A 25,989-nucleotide genomic window follows, 5' to 3' on the forward strand; every position below is an offset into this window, starting at 1 on the left:
GGGGGATAAAGGGCAGGTGTATTTTTATTTTCCTCTTCCTAAATGGCCAAAAACAGTACCATAAGGATTGCTGCAACAGTACTCACAGGATAAGCATGCCTCCTTTTGTGTGATTAAAGATTCTTTGAGGGTGGTATACTCATAGGAATTCATATATTATATATGTAATACATATTATTATTTTTCTGTGCTAGTTGGGAGTAAGTTGCAGATCTAATGTCCCTTTATCCCTAAATAGTGTGAAGTTTCTAAAAACAAGGATTTACTTACCAGACCACAGTACAGTGATCAAAGGCAGAAAAGCTGACGATGATGTAGTATTATATTCAAATCTATAAGCCATATTTTAAGCTTGCCAATTGTCCTACTCAACTTTTGCCCTCAGGATCCCCTTGTAATCTTGCTAAATAACACCTAAATATTATTAAAAATTATATATTAAGGGGCACCTGGATGGCTCAGTTGGTTGAGCGTCTGACTTCGGCTTGGGCCATGATCTTGTGGTTTGTGAGTTTGAGCCCCACGTTGGGCTCGCTGCTGTCAGAGCAGAGCCTGGAGCTGCTTCGGATCCTCTATTTCCCTCTCTCTCTGCCACTCTCCTGCTTATGCTCTCTCTCCCAAAAATAAAACAAAGCATTTAAAAAATTTTTAATTATATATTAAAAGTTAGACTTCACATATACACGAAGGAGCCCTGGAAGTCCCCACGCTTTGGGAGACATTGATTTAGTGCCTCCCACCTCCATTTTGTTCTCCTTTTCTAGGATCACACATCGCATTTAGTTGTCATGTCTCTCTTTTTTACAGCCCAGAGGTCTTCTATTTTTTCTACATCTATCCTGCCATGAGTTCACAGAGGATTGGTTCCATCAGCTCAGACTCCTTTGGTTCTCCCAGTGTGCTCTGGGTGGAGCAGGCTGGTGCTTCAGTTAAACCCAAGTACCTTTCTCTCTGTCTTGTCTGGCTTCTTTCTTTTTCTAATGATTTTCCTTCACGCTTCAGGGAGCAATCTCGGCACTTAGAATGCTTAATATGTTCAATACACACATTAATTTTCTTGGCAAGAGTCTTGCCCTTAACTTGTCTACAACAATGCCAACAGCACACTGGGTAACATTGTGGACTTTTCCAGGTTTGCCATGTTAACATTCATGAGGCATTCCTTTTAGCACAGTGCCTATCCCCTTGATAGCTACAATATCATCTTTCTTGTAGAGTTGCCTATATGTGGCCAAAGGAACAACCCAGTGTTTCCCAGAACCCCATGTTCGTTTCCTACAGAACATATAGTGGGTGACTCTACTCTTCCCCTTTGTGTTGGTCATTTTGGCAAATTACTGTAAGATGGTGGATCTAGCTGAAAGGGTGTCATGTTTCTAGTGTCTTCTAGTTTGGAAAAGTTGCTCTCTTTTGTCATTTTTTTAAGAGTACAAGCCAAATATTTTTGAAGGATGTCTCTCAATATGTGTATTGTCTGAGGTTTCCTCAGGATTAGATTCGAGTTATACTCTTTTAGGGGGCAGGCATACTACAGAGTGATATTGTGTCCTTCTCGCTGCATCATATCAGGAGACACATGATGTCAATTTGTTCCATTTCAGGTGTGATGTTAACTTTGATCACTTGGTTACAATGGTGTCTGCCAACTTTCTTTCTCTGTCAATAAAACTGCAATTTTACATTTTTAATTTTATTATATTATTTTTAATGTATATTTTTGAGAAAGACAGAGCATGGGCAGGGGGAGGGGCAGAGAGAGAGGGAGACACAGAATTCTTAGCAGCTCCAGGCTCCAGAGTGTCAGCACAGAGACCAACATGGGTCTCAAACTCACGAACCGTGAGATCGTGACCTGAGCCGAAGTCGGACGCTTTAACCAATGGAGGCACCCAGGCTTCCCTCCCTTTTCTGTTAAATAAGTATCTTGTGGGCAGATAACTTGAGAGTGTATATATATTGTTTTTCATCAAACTTTCACCTGCTAATTTTAGAATCCCTCACGATTCTTTTGCAAGACTTTTTAAACACTGTACTTTCCCAGTTATTTCTCATCTGATTCCCTGAAAAGGATTATCACTGAAAATGATTAGAATTAAAAGAGACTAAGCTGGCACATTCTTCTGCTGGGGTGTGAGGACATAGGTCCTTGTACCCATTGCTAAGAGGAGTGAGTGCAGAATGCTGTAACTTTGGGTGGTTTTTTTTCAGAATCCTGTAACTTTGAAGGGAAATTTGACAATACATGTCAAAAATACCGTGTATCCTACAGATACATCTGCATGGGTGTCAGTGAGATTACTAACTGTAACTGATGGGTAACAATAGCAAAAGATGAGAAACAACTTCCACCTATAGGGGACTAGTTAAATAAACCAAGGTATATCCCCACTGGAAGATTATGCCACTGTCAAAAAGGATAAAGATCCTTTTTCTGAACCGATATGGAAGATCTCCGGGATAATTACGTGGGAAAGAAAACAAGCTGCAGGTCAGTGTTTAGTATGCTACTTTTGTATCACAAAGTGCAGATGATATGGGTGAGGGGTGGATAGTCAGGGGAGGAAGCAAGACTTGTCAATATGTACCTCCTTACTCATATTCTACTTTCTCTTTTTAAAATTTATTTATTTTGAGGGAGACAGGGGGAGAGAGAGAGAATCCCAAGCAGGCTCTGCACTGTCAGCACAGAGACTGACGCTGGGCTCGAACCAATGAACCATGAGATCATGACCTGAGCCGAAATCAAGAGCCAAATGCTTAACTGAATGAGCCACCCAAGTGCCCCTAGCGTTCTACGTTTTAACATGCCCGTGTTATCACTTATTCATACAAGTCTGGACTTTGTGAGCAATAAGGGTGTCAGTGTTTATTCCACGGAGACTTGGGGAGAGGGGAGAACCAGGCCACGATGAAGGTGGTGGCAGCACCAGAGAGGATCTAGAAGCTGGATGAGCCCTGGGCTCCTAACAAAGGAGAAAAGGAGAGTGAGAGACGCCCAGTTCAGTGTCTACAGGTGGAACAGAGGTGTTTAGGTGCACCCGGCCTGGTAAAGAATTTCTAATGGCTGTATACTATTCCATGGTCTATAATGTAACCATTACTTTGCATTAGCTTAGGTAAAATCCTTTAAATCTTTGAATATGACCATCAGAATGGGTGCCACTTTAAAACACTATACACCAGGATCTATGCTAAGTGCTTTACAGGCATTAGCTTATATAATTCATTTGTCAGCTATACCAGGAAGATATTATTATGCCCAGTTAACAGATAAGAAAACTGCTATTCACAAGGGTTAAGAACTTGACCCAAATTACAAAGCTAGCAAAGTTGAGATTCAGACCCTTTGTGTGCCTGTGTCATGGGTTTTGTGCTCCTATAAGGTACATATGAAGAAAATGTCTGTCTCTCCAAATTAAAACTCAGCGTACGATTGTTGTTCTTGGGGCAGGGGTTATATGTCACCACCTGGTTCTCCTCCTGTGGATATTCTCTATAAAGTTTGTCTATGATTCCCTCCAAATCCAGGACCAGGAATGAACCCAAGGACTTCCACCTTCTTTCTTGGTTACACATATTTTATTAGAAAGCATTTGTCTCTGATGCACATTCCAAACAAGATTTTCTTTTTTTTAATAATTAAAACACAGTTTTTAAAAATTTATTATCAAGAGAAAGTGAGCACAAGCTGGGGAGAGGCAGAGAGAGAGAGACACACACACACACAAAATCCGAAGCAGGCTCCAGACTCTGAGCTGTCAGCACAGAGCCCAAATGCAGGGCTCGAACCCACAGGCCATGAGATCGTGACCTGAGCCGAAGTCAGGCGCCCCCCAAACGAGATTTTCAATTGGTCTTGGGTGTCTTTAACATCAGCGTAGTCGCTGGGTCTCATACAGCACCCCTTGCCTTTTTACCGTCTAGACTTTCATGACCCCGAAACCCCTTTCCTCTTAGTTCATCTCAGGCTGGTTTGATGAGGAAAGGGAAAAAAAGTTGGGCAAACAAATCTGGGTTTCCCCCTCCCACCCACAGAATCGTCAATATTCTGTCATGTTTTAACAATTGTTTATATTTAGATATATACAAATATGTTTAAATCAAAATTTTCCTGGTGACTTCTAACCATTTCTGCAACTGGAGGCAGACTTCATTTTCCAAGTGGTAACCAGGGCCTCTCTGTGCTTTGCTGTGTTAGGGGCCACAGAGAGGAAAGAATATAGCATTCAGTCACCCTCTCTTTTTTTAAACACTCCCTTAAAGTTCAGGGGCACCTGGGTGGCTCAGTCGGTTAAGTGTCAGACTTCGGCTCAGGTTGTGATCTCATGGTTCATGGTTCAGGAGTTTGAGCCTCGCACCAGGCTCTGCACTGACAGCCTGGAGCCTGCTTTGGATCCTATCTCCCTCTCTCTGCTCCTGCCCCACTTGTGCGCATTCTCTCTCTCAAAATAATACACTTTAAAAAATGTGAATGCTGCCTTCAAGTTCAGTAACAAAATGAACAAATTCCCCTTTCCCTAGCCTTGCCTCTAGGCTCAGAAGCAGCTCCTGAGCAGGTAGCTGATCCTCGCTGTTCATTCTCTCATGTCCCCGCCCTGTTTTACTCTTCCCTTTGGCTCCAAGAGTAAGACCTTGGTGGAGAACAAACAGTAGAGCTGAGCTCCTGCCGTCGGTTACTGAGTAACTCACAGCTGAACTCTTCCATGGAAATTTGGCAAAACATCTTTCCATTTTTGGAAAAACAGAGCTATCCCCAACTCCCCCGGGGTTTCTAGTTTCTAGTATGCTATTTTAACTAAGGGTGAAATAAAGTTCATCAAAATAATCCTGCATTATCATTTGGCAGTTTTTAGGTAAGATTCTCAAAGCATCTCATTGGAATTTGCTCAAGTTCTCACAACTGTTAGAAAGTTCAGCTTTAGTTTCAGGGACACCAAATCAAAGCAACAAATATTTATTGAACATGCCCAGTGCACATGCCACTGGGTCTTCAATGTACCAGGTACTCAAATAAATATTTGAGTTTGAAGAAACCCAGGTTCAGAGTAGTTTTGCCTACTTGACAGAAAAATACTTTAAATGTAAAGGTTATTAAAAATGCTTAATTATCCAGCAGAACTGACACCTTGTGTGAACTCAGAAATACTGGGAGAGAGTCACATGGAGTTAAAGTTCATTGTCTTACTTCAGTTCCGGAAGTTGTAGGTGGGGAAAGAAAAATAGAGAAGAGGAAAAGGCAAGAGAGCAGAGGAAGAGGTATGGGGGAAAGTTCTCTGGAGAAAGGGGGTGGGTTGGACAAACCCAGAAGCAGCAGGAAGAAACTGACAGTAAAGCTAAGGCCAAGGGTGTGTTTTGATAAGTACAGGTCAATCATGTGACCGACGTCTCTCACCCACCTCTGCCAAGGGCTGCTTTAGCAAATCTGTCCAAATCCATTTGAGGGGTGAGGTGGAAATGAGGGTCTAGGGATGAATGTGGCTTGGTAGCTTTTATTCCATCAGGACACACACAGTGGGTTTCAGACCCTTTCCTGATGGCTAGTGCTAAAAAGCAACAGATGCTGGTTGGGCACAGGCTGTTCCCACATGGAACGGAATAACATCTTGTGTCCCTACCGAAGTTCAGCTAACCAGGGAATGGTGCTGAAGGGAAAGCCCGAGCGGTTCAGTTAGAGCCAACAGGCCGGCCCACTCTGGAGAGGCCACCTGCATCACGGCCTAGGTCTGTCCCAGAGTCCAGCAGTCTCCCTAGCTTGTCAGGGTAACGAAAAGCCCAATCAGTTAGATGACGAGGAGGGCAGGCTTTGGGCCGAAGGAAAATCAGAGGGCACCTTTTAGATCATAATAGCCTGAATGTTTTAGATTTGAGAGGATAAGGTGATGATAAATTGAGATGACTGTAGGTTTTCCTTGAAACTATTTTGAAGAGCTTTGATATTGCAGAGGTAATCCCCCCCCCCCCCACCCCCTTTAAAGCTGGTGATATAGGAATAGACCTAGACCTAGTGCTTGGTCAGGGGAAGCAGGGGAAGCAACTGACTTTGGGGGCACCTGTTTGGGCATTTAAGAATGCCAGTCATGCTTGTACCATGTGTTGTCAAGTTATGGCTCAATTAAACACTGTCTGCGAAGTTCCTCCCTCCTCTTCATTCCCCATCCTGGTGCTGGCCGGCCCTTACTAGTTCTTGTTAACTCTACTGACGGCAACCGATTCACAACTGGGTTCTCTGCCACTTGAAATCACAGCGATCACATCACAGTCTGGCTTAAAATCTTTACTAATTTTTACTTGCTAAAAGATAAAATCCAAATGGCTCAGAATTGTATGCAAAGCTTTTCAAGGCCTGGCCTCAAACTAACTTTCCTAGCTGTCTCCCATTGCAAGGCCACATTCATATGCATGGGGGTGTGTACACGCTCCTGGGATGCAGCGTCTGCGCCCCACTTTGCTCACCTTAGAAACCCTTTCCTACCTTTACAAATCAACTCTTCAGATGTAAAAACTTTCCTGAAGCACCTTGCTTCTCCAGCTCTAGGCATTTTCCTTGAAACAGTCCCCGGGTCATGCTAATTATGTCTTACAACTCATTCGTTCCCCAAGTCTGACTGCAGAAACTGGGTCTTTCTGCTTCTAAAATTGCCTGTGACATAGAACCTTGCTACTCACAACTGTGGTCCTTGGCCAAACAGGACCGGCATCACCCGGGAGCACATTAGATAATCCCAAGCCCCACTCCAGACCTGCTGAAACAGTAACTGCGCTTTAACACGAGCACCAGGTAATGCGTGTGCACGTGAAGTCCGAGAAGCACCAACACAGAAGCTCTCCAATAAATGTGAGTAAAGAGGCACAAACCAAATCCCTTCATTCCCCTGCGTGCAACCTTTCCTTGGATTTCCTTCCAGAATAAAACCCAAATATTGCAGCATTGTCTGCAGGCCTCTGTGACCCAGCTGTGCCTCCTCGCTGGCCGTTCACTCCCTCTACTTTTGCCTCCACCACTTTGTCTCAGGGGCACAGATTCTTCTTTCGAAAGAAGAAATCCACACATCCTGTTTTCTCTGACTAGGACTCTCTTGTCTCCAGCATTACCTGCCATTCTGTCCATTCGTAAAGTCTTACCTTCAGCGCAACTTTCTCAGGAAAGCCTCTGCCGCCCAGCCAAGCGAGGTTAAGTCTTCTTTGTGTGTATTCTCACAGCTCCTTGCTCTTCCGAGGACAACTGTGGTTGAATACTTTGGTAATTTTAGTGGTTTGTTGATGATCGTTACCAATTTTTAAACTATATTCACGTCAATTTCCATAATTGGGAGTCTAAGCTCCTTGAGGATAAAGGCAGCATTATCTTCTCAGTATTGGACATATTATTAAGTACTCAATGGGCCACCATGTTGGAAGGTAGGATTTACTAACTGATCATTACAGATTAGCTGGATACTGTAAATAACGTGCTAATACATACAAAAAACAAACTCCTGTTAATCTACGTGTGTCTCAGTGTAAGGGGTCAGAAAATTGCTTGTGGGGAGGGTAGGCCTAGGTAAATGGTAAGATGGCAGGGCTGGTCCTGGAATTCTCTCTCTAGATTTTGTAACATTCAAGGATGGCTGCAGTAGTTACCATCCTTCATACCCCTGAACTTTTTTTTTTACTACGGTTCCTTCCTTTGAGGTCAAGTATGGTACCAAACAAAGGACACCTAATTGCTAATTGTTAGTAGGAGGAGTAACTAACCTTCACTGGTCATGAGTAGTATTCTTCTCTTAAAGTATGGACGTTTACAAAAAAATTAAAATTAAAAGAAAAAAAAGACATTTACTGGGGTGCCTGACTTTGGCTCAGGTCATGATCTCACAGTTTGTGAGTTCGAGCCCCACATCAAGCTCACTGTTGTCACTGCAGAGCCTTCTTTGAATCCTCTGTTTCCCCCGTCCCTCCCCTGCTTGTGCTCTCTCTCAAAAATAATCATTAAGGTTGGACTAATTTCTGTGGTATCTCTACAAAATTGGCTACTGCACGTATGCGTTTACTTGTGCGTGTTACCTAATTATTCTTCACGTTAAAAAAATATTTAAAAGGTGTGATAATCCCAAGGTTAGAAGAAAATGGCACAGACTCATTTACAAAAAAGACTACACGTTTCTCCTCATTAATTTATCATTTAATATAAATGCTGACAGAAAGCAGATAAAGACCTTGTAGACATTTTCATATATTTACAAACCAAAAGGTGAATCACCTCCTTCTACTTGTTAAAATAACCCTTTTATCTGCATCTCATGGGAGCTTTTAATACTACTCAGGAGCAACATGAGGCTGAGTCAGTTTCCAAGGTTATAAAGAAAGGAAACAGCGTTTTAACAAAATGTGGCATCTTTGATATAAACAACATGCACACAAATAATACAAAATTGAAAAAGATGGCCCTAATCCTCTTAAAAACCCAACAAATGAACATGTACTTGTTCAGACCCAGATTTCTGCTGCCCTAAACATCTTCCTACTACTCTTGATTTCCACCTCACTTGTTTTGAAGGCTCTTTAAAAACTGGAAATATAAACACATTAAAAAGAGAAGAAAATGGTCCATTTCAAACAGGGTTCTTTTTCCTATTCCAAAAGAACTTTCAAGAGATAAAGTCTTCAAATAAGATTTCACAGTTTGCTAGACGCTAAAGGATTATTCATAGCTTGTGAAATTCCAACCCATTTATCTTCACTTAAAAAAAAAGTTGAAAACATTTGGAAAAAGTTAATTTCACAAACGTTACCAATTTAAAAATCAGCTGTCACTTTAAGACTCAATATTTTTATTTCTGAACAGGTAGGTGGAGGCGGGCAAGAAAAAACAGGGAGCTGAGGCAAGGAAAAAAACAGGAATGCAAGAGAACTTTTAAAAAATGGTATTTTGTCTAGCACTGATTTATACGGACAGGAGATATAAAGTCTCACTATCCAAAACTAAGTGATTTCATAGTCATTTATAACCTGACTCAAATCTCATGGGCTCCTTTATTAATCTAGATTATTCTTGTCTTGTTAAATATACCTCTGCAGGGCACAATCACATACAATCAATACGATTGGTAAATTACACAAGCTCTATCCCAAGCAAATATGCATCAATGTTACAAAGTTATTTTAAAAAAACCAAACAAACAAAAACAAAATAAAACAAAATAAAATCCACCCAAAAAGGTGATAATGACTGCAGAATGTCTCGGGGAGACTGGTATGAGCCTAAAGACCAAATTGACCATAGTTAGGGGAAAAGGGTAGCAGGGGTTACAAGGGAAAGAGAGCACACAAAAAGAGGAATCTCACAACTGGAAAATGCTTAAGTGGGTAAAAGATTTTGTTCATCATCTTAATTCACTTTTTCCATTGCTCTTGTTCCAAAAAGTCACATCATCATCAAGTAAGCAACGAAGCCCCTGGATCAGTGAATAAAATGAAAAAAAAAAAAAAAGAAGAAGAAAAAAAAAAAAAAATCCCCCGCCACCCAAGTTCCTTTCATTTCCAGAAAGTGAGAAGAGGAAAAAGGATGAGGGGGTGGGAGTGTGTGTGGGAGGTCTGGAGGGGGTGATAAAGAAAATGCAGGCAACCACACACCTGGAAAATATAGCTCTCAGGACAGTGCTTTAGGTGAATAGAGGATGTAAAAATGATAAAGAAAAGCTTAAAATACCTTAAATTAGAGGAATATTTTACAGAGTTGTTTAGATATTATTGTAAGAATGGCAGCCAATCACTGAAGAGAGATTACACTAATAAATGGTGATTTAAAAAAAAAACAGGCAAAAAACCCCCCAAACCAAAGACCAGCAACAAGCAGGCAACCAATTATCCAATAGTTCGTCCCATCCTTTCCTTGGCCCTTTTATGCAGTGGCTGGGGTGGGAGCAGGGCCTGCCTGACAGTTTCCAGTTATAAGATGACTCTGAGCATACAAGCTAAAGAGGATGCCAAAGACTTGTGAGCTCTGTCTGCCTAAGCGTTAAAGACAACAAAACAGAAACAACCAGAAACAGAGAGACCTCAATACGAGAAAATAAGTCACCTTATCTAGTACATAATAGACTAACTCCACAGGATTTTACTTTTCTACATACACATTTTTGGGCACAGTATTATATTGAGGTTTAACTTCTGTCTCTTGGGTTATTGTGTCTTATTTTCTTGTGAAAATAAAAGTTATTACTCTAGGGATGTTTTGTTCAGGAAACAAATTTAAAGGAAATTCAGTGTTTGGCTGAAAATTGGGAGGCTCTGAAAACAAGGATTCCAGTGGTGAGGTTAAGTCCTTTTACCACAATAGGATTTCAAAGGACTCTTTACCTACTTTGTTCAGTGCAGTATTGAAAATCCACCTATTGGGAACACATTTATTATTAAAAGGTGTAACTTCTTCCTGGTGGTGGCAGTGTCCTATTCTTTATTAACATTATAACTAGTATTACTTATCAAATTAGAATCTTTTATATATGAAAACATCTTTAGCAGTCAAAGCAATAAAATCTTAAAACCCAAATCTTAAGTTGGCATTTACTATAATAGTACCTTGCCAAAAACAGCTTTCTTTTTCAAATGGCTCAGAAAAGTTGAATTAAGAATTAAAAAATATATTAACTGCAATTCACCTATAACTCCCCATAAGTAATTTCAGCAGGAAAATTTCATAAAGCTGAGCTGAAGCAACAAATAAACAGAAAAGTCATAGTTGTCCAAGGTAGAACGGTATGAAGAAGGAACAGCAATACAAGTAAAGCGTTAACACCAGCAAATTGCTTATATGTGTCCACTCCCTAATGTCGGAAGGGAAATTTGCTTTAGTTTAGTTGCTAAAATTTTTAAGGACAGGCTGACTTTTCTGGGAACAGATCATCTTGCAACACTATAACCATGTATCACCAACTAAAAAATAAACACAATCAGGCTCTTTCAGGGTATAAATCTAAGTAAAGGCTGCAGTTAATTTCCAGGCAGATTATTAATTTCTCTTAAAACGTAACCAGGTCTTTCTTTTTAATAAAATATAGGTCATTACAGGTACTTTTTTACAGGTAGATTTTACATATGAAACCTTTACTCAATTCTTTAAAATGAGCAGAAAGAAAGTGGAAAAACGATGGTAAGATCCCTATCTATCACCACTTGGATTTAATAGCAATCAAATACTTTTTAGTGAAAAGAATCTGTTTTTCTCCAAATCTGAATATAATCTCACATGCAGTGACTATAGTTTATTTCTCACCAGTCACATGCTCATGAATTTTTTTACCCAGTCCCACAGCTTGACCATAGTGATACAGATTGTCCTTCAGACACAAGTGAAAAGCCAAAACACACAAGATGCTACAATGACAAGATAATCTCAAAAAACAGGGGGACTGCTTACAGACAATATTGTAAAAGATGACATTCACTGGTTTAGAGAAACTGATGAATTTTCATTACTTTTACATTTTATAAGGCCAGCTACCTTTAACAGTTAACTTAGATAAATCTACTTAACAGTACAATCAACTCACAAATACTAAAAGGTTTCACAATCAAAATGGCTATATCCCCCCAAACCAAAACAGAGTAAAGCACAAGTCTTTGGCTCTCCTTTAAAGAAAACAGCAGGTTACCATTCTTAACCAGACCTTTGTTTGCCTACCAGTAGGGCAAATACCACATTTGTGCATCACTGAGTAATAACACCATTAGAAAAGGCAACTTCACAGAAGTTATTGGCTAAGCGAATTCATTTGAATGCTCTGTTTTGAGGCAGCAAACTGTCACTGTTGCAGATTGGGGAGGGCAGTGGGTAAGTCAAGGGGGAATTTGCAAGATAGAAAAGGGCCAGGAAAAAAAAAAAACCCTTGAGCTCCAACCCTTAAAGACCTATGGAAAGTCTGATGGAGTTACATATTCATGGTAGCAAATGAGAATCATATCAATTCTATGTCTTTTAGGCAAAAGAATAAATACAAGGGAAAGACCAGGAGAAGGGAAGGGAAATAAGATGAGAGAAGGGAATCAGCCACATTAATGCCATACCAAATAATTTTGTATACATTCTGAGTAGGTGAATATTTGTAGCTGGCATTAGAAATAGTGTCTTATGTGAATACTATTACTAGAAACCTATGCTATAATTAACTGTTCTTTTGATTACAAAAGTAACAAAGAATGGATCTTTGGTCACTTCAGCTTCTGTAAATTACCCAAGACAGGGCGGCTATTGGACTTATCTTGTGACAATATCTATAAGTAAGGCAAAATAACTACATATAAGTTAGGAAACTGCATGTAGATATCTTATTCTTCGTTCTACGCTTTTCCAGAGATACCTTGAAAAAAAATAAGTCAAAGTACTTTTATATTCCTAGCTATGATAAGATCCTGGTTTAAAAAAAATTAAGATCCTAGTTTTGTAATCTAAACAAGAGTGAACACAATGCTTATTATACTCCTACCTTAACCTTTTCAGAATTGCTCATGTTCGTCTGAGATGTCAGAGTCTTGCTTCTGAATTCAGTGAAAAGCAAATAAAAGTCATTTCCAGAAGAAATTTATATGTTAATAAGTAGAAAGCCTAAAAACTGCATTTCCTATCTGACTCATTTAATCTCTTTACTCTCTCTCAAGGCAGACATTTTAAAATAAGCCAAAAAAAAAAATCAGTGCCTTTCGCAGGTTTTGACAAAAAAGCAGTTAAAGAGTCCAGCAGTTTTGCCCAAATAGGCCACATACCCTTACGGGCTCATCATTATCACAAAGTGTTTCACAGAGAAAAGGAAAAGAAAAAAAAATCTAAACTTTGGAGGTTTTATTTAATTCCTAAAACTGTTTGTGAACACCAGGAAAGTTTTAAGAATTTCCATGAGATAAGGCAGAATGACCAATTTAAAACAGGTAAGTCATAGGCACAATGGGGCAGGGGATCATTCTTCTGCCTTTCTACCCAACCAGATTTCCTCCAGAGTGTGCGGGGCCCTTCCTGAGGTGCAGCTAGAATTAAGGCTACAATTTAAGGGATATGCCCTGACCCCCAAAGCCCCCCACCCCCCCAATGAAATTACCTTAAAAAGTGAAAGAGATGATTTTGAGTCAACTGAAAACAGTGGCTTTTCAGGTTTTATTCAGAGCAGGAATACTATTATAAGTTAATGCCTATTCCTGCCTAGCTTACAAAATCAAAATGGTGAAAGCAAGGAGTATATCTGAAGGATATAAAAACAAGAACAGAAGTTGGGTTATAAAATGTTTCAATGGATACCCAAAATGGACTTTTACTTTTATTCTGAACCTCAACAAAATCAATACTCATAAATTCCCTTCCAGTGCCAGACTCACTGAGTTCCAAATAAACCAACTGCTTCTAAAACTTAGGAATTATCTAACATGTCCAAAGGAGAAATACAACCTGCCCAAATCTGCCTACAGAAGGTTGGAGGCCAAGAATGTTGCCTTTTATGGTTATAACAAAGAAATGAAAAATCTTGGGACTCTGTCAGACACACACAGTTTCTCTCCTTCTCCCAAAAAATAAGCACTTATGTGTAAGAGGGTTTTAAGCAAAAGAGAAAACAAACAAAAAAGCAAAAAAAGCAAGTGTATTTTTTTCTTAAAGGAAACTATGGATATCAACTGCAGAAATGCCTCATCTTCATTCAGTGCTTCTACCTCCCAATCAGTCATTTTATCGCAACAGCTGCGCTCATGCGAAAAAATCCTTAAAACATACCCAATATATATACAGATATAGCTATGTATATATGTATATATATATATATAATATATATAAATTTTTATTTAAATAAAAAAGAAAGCTCGAATCCCAAGCCAATATGTGTATATCAAATCCTTGACCAGCCAGGTCTGTAGGGCATAATCAAATTCAATGTGAAATAGTATATAAACACGGTGCCTTGACTGGGCAAATTAAATAATTGCTACTCAAAAGAGTGTTCTGTTTGGACTCTCCTACTGGTAGGCAATGGCAGGACTGTATTTCCCTCCCCCCCCCTCCCCCATTTGTTTCAGTTAACAGTATGATGGACACAGAGCTTACACTGAGGTTGTTATGACCTCAGCAGGAGTTAAGGGTTAAGAAAATAAGAAACAAGAAAAATACAAACTCTTGCTTTTACCCAACCAAAGCAATGCAGTAACTTATTACATAACCAGTGCTTTCTGTTTTAGTAGTAGAATCCAGAAAGGAATTTTTAAAAATCAGGCAAACAGAGGGAGGGGGAGGGTGACTGTATCAAATAATCCCCACAAAACATGTTTTATAGGGTTTTAGTTCAGTATAGACACATGGCATCAGAATATGTGCAGCAGAACTAAATAATTTCATAAAGAATCTCATCACTATTGTAAAGCCAAGTCTCTGAAAACTGACTTTTAGGTACTTATTACCTACTGTGCTAAGGATACTGAACAGCAACAGCTAGTCAATTCATAAACCATCCTTAAGATCCTGGCAGTCTGTCCTTGCCAAATCTATTTGAAAGCCAGGGACTTTTATTTTATTTTACACTTTTGGGTTTTGACAGTAAAACAAAACAAAAACATCCACTGAAATAATGTGACTGTTCATTTTCGGTTCAAGTGTTGTGGTTTTAAAACATGCTTGATTTTCCTATTATTATTGTTTTCAACACTCTAGGATTTTAGCAGAAGTTTAAAATTTGAAAAAGCACAGGTCCGAATTTCTAACCAGCAGCTCCATACAGGTAATATACCAATCATGTATCTCCCAGGACTAATAAATTACAGTTCATTCTTAAATCAATCTCCATTTAAATCTAATCATTCTAAAACACTGGCCTGGCTTTCTGATTAAGAGAATGCAAGGATCCATTATGTGGAAAAGGACTTCAAAAATTAATTGGTAATTATCTCTCTGGAAAGTTGAAATAAAAACAAAACCCTCCTGAACAACAAAAAGTTTTAGTGCCATATGGAAAAACACACATCAAGCTAGTAACCAGAAAGGGAAAGAAAATTATGACTTTCAAGTAATGGCTCTTTGAAAAGTTGGTTTGCTGCACATTTTCTAATAAGTAGTCTACTACTGTCTCTTTGTTTCTCAAGCACCACAGAATTCTCAGACAGGCCGGTGCTTTCTGTGTGTTTTAATTTATGGGGTTGTCAAAGCTGGAAAGGATTGGGGTCAGGAATTATACACTGGGTATGTAATAATACCAAAATACAAGAAAAACCTACTTCATTAAGATCATACAATTAATCAAACAGAGTGTATATATAATATCTTCTTTTTTTTAAAGCCCTGGATCCAAGGCGTCCAAAGTTATTAAAATAAAGTTCATTCACAGAACAAAAACAAATTTAATCTGAATTGCTTGCAGATACTGCTAATTTTCTTTTTCTTTTTCTTTTTTTTTAAATTAAAAAATGCATTAATGTGAACTATGTGCAGGGTTTGTTTTTAGTAGTGGTGTTTGTGCACATTGCCTCCGGTACTTTTCCTGGATTTCTCTGACCACTCTCAGAGAAAATGTTTAGAAGTTATCTGTTCTCCCTACCCTACCCCACAAATTGATCAGGAGCAGAAGATAAAAGCAGGATTCTTCATCATTTAGGGAGCAGAACTGGGAGTAACTCCCGATCTCTGGGAGTCATTGTTGTCACCTCCTCCCTCAGGGTCCTCTGATAGGTTCAGAGAGCTGGTCTTGTTTGACAGGAGGCTGATATTCTCTTGTGTCAAAGCTGATCCATTTGGTACATCACTGTTAACATTTAAAAAAAAAAAAAAGTTAGAATTTTAAGGAGAGAGACAAAAATGATTAGTAGAATAAAATCAACAGGGCCTTTCCTTTTTTAAAAATTTTTTTGGGGCGCCTGGGTGGCGCAGTCGGTTAAGCGTCCGACTTCAGCCAGGTCACGATCTCGCGGTCCGTGAGTTCGAGCCCCGCGTCAGGCTCTGGGCCGATGGCTCGGAGCCTGGAGCCTGTTTCCGATTCTGTGTCTCCCTCTCTCTCTGCCCCTCCCCCGTTCATGCTCTGTCTCTCTCTGTCCCAAAAGTAAATAAAAACGTTGAAAAAAAAAAAAATTAAAAAAAAAAATTTTTTTAATGTTTATTTATTTTTGAGAGAGAGACGGACAGAGCGCGAGCAGGGGAGGGGCAGAGAGAGAGGGAGACACAGAATCCGAAGCAGGCTCCAGGCTCTGAGCTGTCAGCACAGAGCCTGACGTGGGGCTCAAACACACGAACTGCGAGATCATGACCTGAGCTGAAGTCAGAAGCTTAACTAAGACCCAGGTGCCCCAATAGGGCCTTTCTTTTAATAGTATGGAAAAATATGCAACTATCTTTTAAACTTTTAATTTACAGCTCCGTATCATGCTTTAGTACAGGGGCTGACAAACTAAGGCTAGCCACCTGCCTGTTCCTCTAAAGTACAGTTTTACTGAAACCCAACCCGCCCATTTGTTCACGTGTGGTCTGTGGCTGCTTTCACACTATAATGGCAGAGCTGAGAGTTTCCACATATACTATAAGACTCAAAATTTTAAATATTTACTATCTGGACTTTAAGAAAAAGTACTGACTCCTGCTTCAGCAGGCTTACTAGTATAAGAAATTATTTTGAACCCAGGGCAATGCATGGACTTAAATAGCTAAAACCAAAGCTTGAAAGCAACAGGGATTAGAAATGATTATTATATTCTCACCAGGAAGACAACTCAGGACTATGCAGCAAATGCCCCCAAAATACCCGAAGGAGGGGCGCCTGGGGGTCTCAGTCGGTTCAGCCTTCTCACTCTTGGTTTTGGTTCAGGTCATGATCTCACAGTTCATGGTTTCAAGCCCCACGTTGGGCTCTGTGCTGACAGCATGGAGCCTGCTTGAGATTCTCTCTCTCTCTCTCTCTCTCTCTCTCTCTCTCTCTCTCTGCCTCTCCCCCATGCTGGTTCTCTCTCTCTCTCTCTCTCAAAATAAATAAACATTAAAAAGGGAGGGAGGGACAGGGTGGAAGGTAGATTTGAAAGAAGGTGGGGCGCCTGGGTGGCGCAGTCGGTTAAGCGTCCGACTTCAGCCAGGTCACGATCTCGCGGTCCGTGAGTTCGAGCCCCGCGTCAGGCTCTGGGCCGATGGCTCGGAGCCTGGAGCCTGTTTCCGATTCTGTGTCTCCCTCTCTCTCTGCCCCTCCCCCGTTCATGCTCTGTCTCTCTCTGTCCCAAAAATAAATAAAAAATGTTGAAAAAAAAAAAAAAAAAAAAAAAAAAGAAAGAAGGTAAATATCCACATGCTTTAAAAGGACCGGAAAGGTATACACCAAAATGTGAATGTTGGTTTTAAGTAAATTAAAATACAGGAGAAAGAAGGAAATGGGAACAGAAAAATTCATTTGTTAGGTATTAACAGAAAATTCAATTTTGGATCTGTTCTAAAATAACTTTTAAAACTCATAAAAATAAGTAAAAATAAGTTTTATAACTAAACTTCTACAAAAATATTCTTTTCTCAATGTATACAGAATAATGACATTTTAAAATCATATTTATGAGAGCACTTCTGTCAGGACTGAATAATATAAGACTACGGAAAATGTCCCTTTCTTTACCTGAATGTCAATGTAAGGTCCTCAGCTGGAACCTTACTTTGTGGTTCTGGTTGTCCATTTTCTGCTTGCTTACTTGTATTCAATTTGCTTTTCATGTCCAGAGAACACTGGTTCTCCTTGGAAAAAGAAGGAAGTAAATTTAATTACCATATATTTTATAATGCCAATGAAAGAAGACCAAATATAGATAATATAAACTGATGATCCATAAATCATATTCAGTCTTTATAAAATGACCAAAGGAACAGGCAGCCTGAGAGATGTACATAACAACAGAGTACATCTATTCACTAAAAAAGCTAGAAAACAAGGGGGAAAATGCCTGATATGAGAAAACCTGATGCCTTAGAAAAGATAAGCCAAGGGGCGCCTGGGTGGCACAGTCGGTTAAGCGTCCGACTTCAGCCAGGTCACGATCTCGCGGTCCGTGAGTTCGAGCCCCGCGTCAGGCTCTGGGCTGATGGCTCGGAGCCTGGAGCCTGTTTCCGATTCTGTGTCTCCCTCTCTCTCTGCCCCTCCCCCGTTCATGCTCTGTCTCTCTCTGTCCCAAAAATAAAAAACGTTGAAAAAAATTTAAAAGAAAAGATAAGCCAAAATATAATAACTACCTATAATATACTTATTGAAAGCAGAAAAATAAAACACCTATTCATCTGCTTAGAAGGAATGTGAAAACTATGCAACAAAAGTCAATTACCCATGCAACCTGGGGGGACGGATCGACAATTTACTAAAATCAGTATTGGTGTGCTAGGAAGCAAACCCCAAACACATCCATGGATAGAACTCCTCAAGAAGAAATGTGTAGACTGTATTTCATTCATAACAAAAAACAGGTCTGCAATAACTAAAGGGCTATAAAAACTGAATGTTTTTTTGCGGATACATATTTTTATAACATAATGGTATTGCAAAATCATAAACACCAACCCCTCGGCTTCCCTAGTCAATATGTTTAACAGTAATTTAATAACCTCCAATTAACTACCTGTTTTCCCTGAAAGTTTTTTCATAATGCAGAATCCTAAGACAAAGAATATACTCAAACCAAAAGGGAATGAGAGGAATGAATAAAACCAGGAGGCATCCCATCTTCCTAAGACTTATTCAGAGTATTAATCCTTCACTGGAGTGCCCTAGGGTGATGAGCCTAGAGGCTTGAGTTCTGGGACAGCACTACACAGACGCTCTCTGGTTACACCCCCGCCCCTCCAGCCGGCACCACCCTTTCCCTTTCCCACCGTAACACTCACCATACTCAGTTCCCGGGTTCTCTTCCCGATTTCCCTTTCCACCTGGTGCAGTTCCAAGCTCAACTGCTCACTTGAAATCATTCCAGGCCATTTTGGAGGTGGTGGTGGTGGCTGGGACTGGCCTGCCAGGGTGTTCACCTCCCTCTGCAACACCAGCCTGTTACTAACAGCCTAGTGCATAAAGCCAAGCACATACACAACTCAACACATTTCACACCATGCACAGAATGACCAGGCCCAATTCCAGAACATCGCCTCAAATACCTTTTCACTAAGATATTTGCAATAAAAATGATGCAATGGTAAGGCACTATCTCTTTGAGTACCATCTGAATTTAAAATGAAAAAATAGGGGACTTAAACTTAGTAAAGAATATTTGAAAGAGAAGTCAAGTATAAATGTACATCTTTCCCCCTTTTTTAAATGGAATATTCTGAAGTAAATCCTGCAATTTATTTCCGTGAAACCTCAGTAATGGCAAGGATTTTTAACCATAATGAGTTAAACATGTGGCAAGCTTCCAAATGCTGCCGATACTCTTTTGGAACAGAAAATTGGTCTACAAATTTCAATTAAGACAAAAAGCCATAAATTATCAGGATAAGGAATAACACTTTACAGGGTTAATGGTCTGAATCTTTAAAAAAGTTAATCAACTAAAGATGATAAACATAAACACAGCATTCTCTTTTTTTACAATAGGAATTAGCAAGAAGTTCTGGACCAATGTAAAGAAAACAATGGCAAATGAAGACAGAAAATGAGTATTACACAGTTAAAAACAATTCTAAACCTTATTGCTTATATAAGAGCACAAGCCAGACATGTGTTCCAAAAAAAAAAAAAAAAAAATCTCCTGTTGGTCTTGGTAATAAGAGAGTCTAAGATAGAATTAGTTAAAAATTTATTTCCCCCTAAATTTTTTTTTTTAATTTCTAAGGAGATGCCTTACTTATTAAAGATCTTGGTAGAAACAAAAGACTAATAGTCTAACAGTTATTTTTCTCTCCAGATGGGGAAAATGTATGTATCAGAATAGTCTTCAGAATATAGTCTTCAGTTTACTAAATTCAAAGATTATGCTCTCATGCAAAGGGTAATATTAACAAAACCTAGTCTTCTTTATATGGCACTTAAAAGGATTTTTTAAAATTCTTTGTTTTCAGCAATTTTTTTCTCTAAGTGTCAAGCAGCATGGCAGAAAGAATACTGGATATGAAGACTTGGGTTCATATTTCAACCTCTGTGAAACTCGTATCTTTCAACCAGAAGAGGGGGGACTGTACCACTTGCCCTAACCGACCTATCAAGAGATACTGTAAGGGTCAAGTAGGATATACGTCAACTTATAAACTGAAAAAACTCTATTAATGAAAGATACAATTGTTATACAGAGGCTATGCTTGAGTCCAAGTTCTAAGCTTCTACTTTTTTTTTTTAAGTTTATTTATTTTGAGAGAGAGAAAGAGAATGAGAGTGCAAGCGGGGGATGGGTAGAGACAGAGAATCCCAAATAGGCTTCACACCGTCAGTACAGAACCCAACATGGGGCTGGAACCCACGAACCATGAGATCATGACCTAAGTTGAAACCAAGAGCTGGACACGTAACTGTCTGACCAACCAGGCGCCCCACTAAGCTTCTACTTTTTAAATATTTGTAAATAAATGCTGAGGATTAAAGGAAATCAGAAATTTTTTTTTAAATTAAGAAATATGAGAAATTAAAAACAAATGTTGGGGCACCTGGGTGGCTCAGATGGTTAAGAATCTGACTCTGGATTTCAGCTCAGATCATGATATCACAGTTCATAGGATCAAGCTCCGCATTGGGGTCTGTCTGTGCTGACAGCTCAGAGCCTGCTTGGGATTCTCTTTCTCCCTTTCTCTCTACCTGCCCCTCCCTGGTTGAACATGCATGTGCCCATGTGCCCCCCCCCCTCTCTCTCTCAAAATAAACATTTAAGAAAATAAATTAGGGGTGCCTGGGTGGCTCAGTCGGTTGAGTGCCCGACGTCGGTTCAGGTCATGATCTTGTGGTTCGTGAGTTCGAGCCGTGAATCAGGCTCTGTGCTGACAGCTTGGAGTCTGGAGCCTGCTTCCGATCTGTGTCTCCTTCTCGCTCTTCCCTCCCCTGCTCACGCTCTGTGTCTCTCTCAAAAGTTAAATGAACATCTAAAATAATTTTTTTAATAAATTAAAAAATAATAAAAACAAATGTAAAGCTAAAGGCATTTGTTGATAAAAACTGTATACCTTAAATGTGCCATCAGGGAACATAAGTTCCTGTTGGGAAGTTTTAGATGGCCTGTTTTCTATTCTCATGGAATAGAAATTCTAAATTTCCCACCGTCCCACACTGAAGTCTTAAGTATTTAAATTCTTTGAAGAATGGACACCTATACTAACTCTTTAAGAAAGAGACCTTAAGTTTTTATGTTCAGAGTACCTCAAAAGTTCTTTCTTTTAAAACCTCTTTGAGAACCCTTCAAAAACTGGAATGAAAAAATATCTGTGGTCTGGTACCTCTAAGCCACGTAGCTGGGTCTGCTGACTAATTTGATGGTTTAGTTGCTGCAATTCTAGTCGTAGCTGTTCCCGCTCAGCAGATGGAAGGGGTTTTCCATGACTGGCTACTTCTGACATGGACATTCTGTCCCTTGTATGGGAAAAGAAAGGGTAGAATAAATTTTAAATTTTATTAAAAATATATATATATTACTGAACTAACGTAACATTTTGTGTCAACTATATTTCAATTGAAAAAAAAATTAAAAGAGAGAAAACAAACAAACAAGCCCCCTAGATTTGGTCTACTACTGTTCTGACATAAAAATCTGTTACTTCACTATGAAAAATATAAAAATTATTGACAGGGCGCCTGGGTGGCTCAGTCGGTTGAATGTCCAATTTTGGTTCAGGTCATCATCTTGCAGCTCGTGAGTGTGAGCCCCGCATCAGGCTCTGTGCTGTCAGCACAGAGCATGCTTTGGATCCTCTCTCTCTGCTCCTCCCCTGGTCATGCTCTCTCTCAAAAATGAGCATTTAAAAATAAATAAATGAGTAAATAAGTAAATAAATAAAAATTACTGACAAGTAAAACAAATAAGAAAAGCTGAATAATTTTAAAGGTTTGTAGAAGCAAAAAGAATGACTCATACCTCTCACTGAAGTGTCCCTGAGAAGGTATGTTTTGATGAGGTGAATATGGAGAACCTCCCCAGCCACTGTGGGTTCCATATGGACTATAATCTACAAGAGAATAATGTAGTGCAGTATGATGCAATTCAGAGGTTTGATTCTTTTAAGGTAGCCATAATCTAGAAGGCATAGGCATTTTGTGTACATGGCTCTCTGGAAAGATGTCTACCAATGTGACAAGAGGATACTGATGGTTTTTTTCCCCCACTGAACGATATCAGTGCTTGTAACTGTTTCAATGTTTAAAAATGAAAATTTATTATTTTAATAATAGCAATGAAGCTAATAAACAACAACAACAACAGCAATCTTCACATACCAGACCTGCTCATCTGTACCCTTAGAATTCTCTAGTTATAATTACTTTCTGCAGGAATTCCATGGAAAAGTTTAAAAGACTAGTGTCTTGGAAGATTACGGACAGCACTGATCGTAGGGATCAGTGCTGAAAGTAGGGAGTCGGGATGGTGCTGAAAGTCATGAATATGAAGCCCCTAAATCAGTTTACCTATGATTCTTACCTGAGATGTTCATCGGTTTTGTGGGAGCTCCCTGAGGTGCCATAGCCTGCATTGGACCAGCACCCTGATATATCGTTTTGGAGGTTCGAGAGATGGCACCAAACCGAGAAACGGTTGGTCGGTCTCCAAAAGGGATAAGGTCATCATCACTGGTTTCTGCTGCTCTTCTTTGAAGATCCAGTCGCTGGTCTCTCATTCCTTTACTCTCCACGTTCTGATAAAAAGTAAAATGAGAAATCCACCCCACACTTAGATCTCTAACATTACTTCTTCCAGATATGTGATAAGGTTAAAAAAAAAAAAGTATAACTTTCTTACTTGTAGGACTAAAGTACTTTGCTTGTCATAGTAAACACTGCTTTTTAAACCTTTGCTCACTCCCCACAATAAGAAATATATTTTACATCATGACTCAGTACATATACATATTCTAATATATAGATATAATTTTATGACAAATATTTGCTTCTTACTATATGTAATGTACTCTCACATTTATAGTTATTCGAACTCATTTCTTTAAAAAAAAAGGCCCATGACGACCCAATTTCAAAACTCAATAGTTAGAAAACCACCACTTAAAAATTTAAGTGTCAACAACAGATGTTTCAAAGGGATTCCAGTTAGAAAGAAGGAATTACCAAGATAAACTGAAACGGAAATTCAACTGCTAGATCTTTGCTACTCAAACTACAGTTCAAGGACCAACAGTAGCAGCAGCAGCAACACATGGGAACTCATTAGAAATGCAGAGTCTCAGATCCCACTCCAGTATTACTGATTTAGGACCTGCACTTTAATTGGCTCTAATTAGACTCCAAGGTAATTTATACACACTTGAAAAACACTGTCTTTTACCATTTAGGAGATTTTCAATCACATCTAGGTTAGGCTGACAAACATTTTTATTCTTTAGTGATTAAAGGAAATGAGTTTTATTTTGCTAATTTTTATTACTTTAATATAATAACTATTTCTGAAAGCCAGGTAAAAAGCAAGGGTTCCCGTCTATCTCCACCTCATCTCACTCTTGTTCTTAGAGAGGATGTTTTCTTTTTTATCTTTTTTTTTTTAATGTTTGTTTATTTTTGAGAGAGAGAGAGAGAGAGAGAGAGACAGAGTGTGAGCAGGGGAGGAGCAGAGATAGACAGAATCTGAAGCAGGTTCCAGGCTGTCATCACAGAGCCTGACGCAGGGCTTGAACCCACCAGCCATGAGATCATGACCTGAGCCAAAGTTGGATGCTCAAGCGACTGAGCCACCCAGGCGCCCCTAGAGAGGATGTTTTCTAAATAATGTTTCCTTAATCCCACCACAGAAAAATAAAAAGATTCAAAATTTCTGTCCCACCCCCACCCAATGCCTTTCTTTCTCTCTTTTTTGGCTGGCATCTAATCATATTTATGCTATGTATATCATTTCATTCATTTATGATATTAACATCCAAGTCTTACTTTTCTATTACTAAGAATTGGTCTCTTAACCAGTTGGACAAGTATTTGTCTATGAAAACCTGTATAATATCCTAGGCAACTTCTGTTAGGTTAATTAGGGGAACATGGCTTAAGAGTATTAGCCCAGACATACCTTTCAACATAGCAATACCACTTTTTTTTTTTTTTTCAACGTTTTTAATTTATTTTTGGGACAGAGAGAGACAGAGCATGAACGGGGGAGGGGCAGAGAGAGAGGGAGACACAGAATCGGAAACAGGCTCCAGGCTCCGAGCCATCAGCCCAGAGCCCGACGCGGGGCTCGAACTCACGGACCGCGAGATCGTGACCTGGCTGAAGTCGGACGCTTAACCGACTGCGCCACCCAGGCGCCCCCCCTTTTTTTTTTTTTTCAACGTTTTTAATTTAAGCAATACCACTTCTAAGCATAACTAATGTATGTACACAAGGAAATACACAAAAATGTTCATTGTAACACTTAACAGTACGGTAAAAGATCAAAATTAGCCTAAATGTCCATCAACAGGAAAAGGAACAAATAATGATTTCTATATATATTTACTGTATGATACCAGTTACCAGACAATGGTATTTGATAAAAAGTTAAAATGAATGAACTTGACCTATAAATTTGGATACATCTCAAAAACAAAAATTGAATTAAAACGCAAGCTGACATATATATTAATATAAGGTCTGTAAACATACAAAACTGTTTAGGAATAGTATGAAAGTATCCATGAAATGAGTAACTTTCAAATCAGGATAAAGGTTACCTCCAGGGAAGAAGGAAGGAAGTAAAAGGAGATTAGGCAGGTATATTCAGGAAGATCTCACTATTTCTATAAAGTTTTATTTCTTTAGAAAATAAAGAAGCAATTCAGATAGTTATGTATGTTAAGCTTGGGCATTAGACATACTGTTGTTACGTTATTTTTTATTAAAAATTAAAATAGAAGTATAACACATTTCAATATACCACAGTCCACTCGAAGCTTATTAGCTGCAATTCTGACTCAAATTCTATTGTTCACTAGATTCAACTTTGTTGTTTAAACTTCAGTTTTAAGAGAGTTATAATTTATTTAGACAAGAAATCCAAGATCCTGATTAATTATGCAAGATAATTTAATTTTGTTTCTGAACAGTTGTTGGGTTCATTGTCGGCTGCACAGAAATATACTAGAATGCTCTCCTTTGTCTATCCAGATGTGCAATAGATTAATTTTTATACCTGAAAAAACAAACATAAAACCCCTATAGTTTAAAACTAATTCAATCACATAATATAGAATATGGCCTTGCAATTCTTAAGTAAAGCTCAAATTATTTGTGTCTACACTATTAACTACACAGACATATTTGGTGTATCCTGATTTGCATTAACTACGGCTTAGTTACTACACATACCATCATTTCCACACTCCCCGCTGCCACAACATCTTTGGGTTTTGCATCTTTGGTGCCAATGTAGGAGCCGATGGTATCACATGACCAGGGAGAATACTGGCTATAATCATTTCCTTTGTATTTCCCAGCTACTTTCAAGTCTTCGTCCAGAAACTACAGATGGAAAAAAATACACACATAGGAAATAAGTCTTTATAAGTAACAACACAGAGAAAGCAGGAATTTCCTAGAACACCATGCTAGAGCAACACAGTGATGGGTTATTTGATTTGTGTCAGAGCAGAAGATTTTTATAGACTCTGAAAAATATAAAATAGGTGAAGAAAGATGTTTAGTTTTTACTCTTTGTTAGCAGAGGGTCAAAAACAAGTATCTCAATATCCTTTAAGGAATCAAGCCAGGACTGGAGGAGGTTTGCTTATCCTCTTCTTCATCGGATGGAAATCAACATTTAAGCTAATACATACCCGGCCCTAGTTTTGCCAGACACTCCTCAATGTTTCTTTCAGTAACATTCCAGATAATCAAGAACATGAAAAACTACTTGAAACATAACTGAGAAGGC

The 25,989-nt window shown here is 39.0% G+C and overlaps 1 protein-coding gene across 5 annotated transcripts in view; it reads right to left on the reverse strand.

The window, feature by feature from the left end:
• Nucleotides 1-8,139: 8,139 nt before the first annotated feature.
• RC3H1 (ring finger and CCCH-type domains 1) overlaps nucleotides 8,140-25,989 on the reverse strand; it is an 87,276-nt gene continuing 69,426 nt past the window's right edge. For 4 of the 5 annotated variants that reach the window (XM_058700431.1, XM_058700432.1, XM_058700434.1 and 1 more), the window contains 7 exons: nucleotides 25,425-25,577; nucleotides 22,561-22,774; nucleotides 22,000-22,090; nucleotides 21,365-21,497; nucleotides 18,839-19,009; nucleotides 17,586-17,701; nucleotides 8,140-15,746 (listed from right to left, as the gene is read on the reverse strand). In XM_058700431.1, coding sequence (XP_058556414.1) covers nucleotides 15,596-15,746; nucleotides 17,586-17,701; nucleotides 18,839-19,009; nucleotides 21,365-21,497; nucleotides 22,000-22,090; nucleotides 22,561-22,774; nucleotides 25,425-25,577 — 1,029 coding nt within the window. In that variant the 3' untranslated portion in view covers nucleotides 8,140-15,595. The remainder of the gene's footprint in view (nucleotides 15,747-17,585; nucleotides 17,702-18,838; nucleotides 19,010-21,364; nucleotides 21,498-21,999; nucleotides 22,091-22,560; nucleotides 22,775-25,424; nucleotides 25,578-25,989) is intronic. The other variant, XM_058700435.1, reaches the window with a different exon arrangement.

The sequence above is a fragment of the Neofelis nebulosa genome, chromosome 15, assembly GCF_028018385.1.
Source record: "Neofelis nebulosa isolate mNeoNeb1 chromosome 15, mNeoNeb1.pri, whole genome shotgun sequence".
In the NCBI taxonomy this organism is placed as follows: domain Eukaryota; kingdom Metazoa; phylum Chordata; class Mammalia; order Carnivora; family Felidae; genus Neofelis; species Neofelis nebulosa.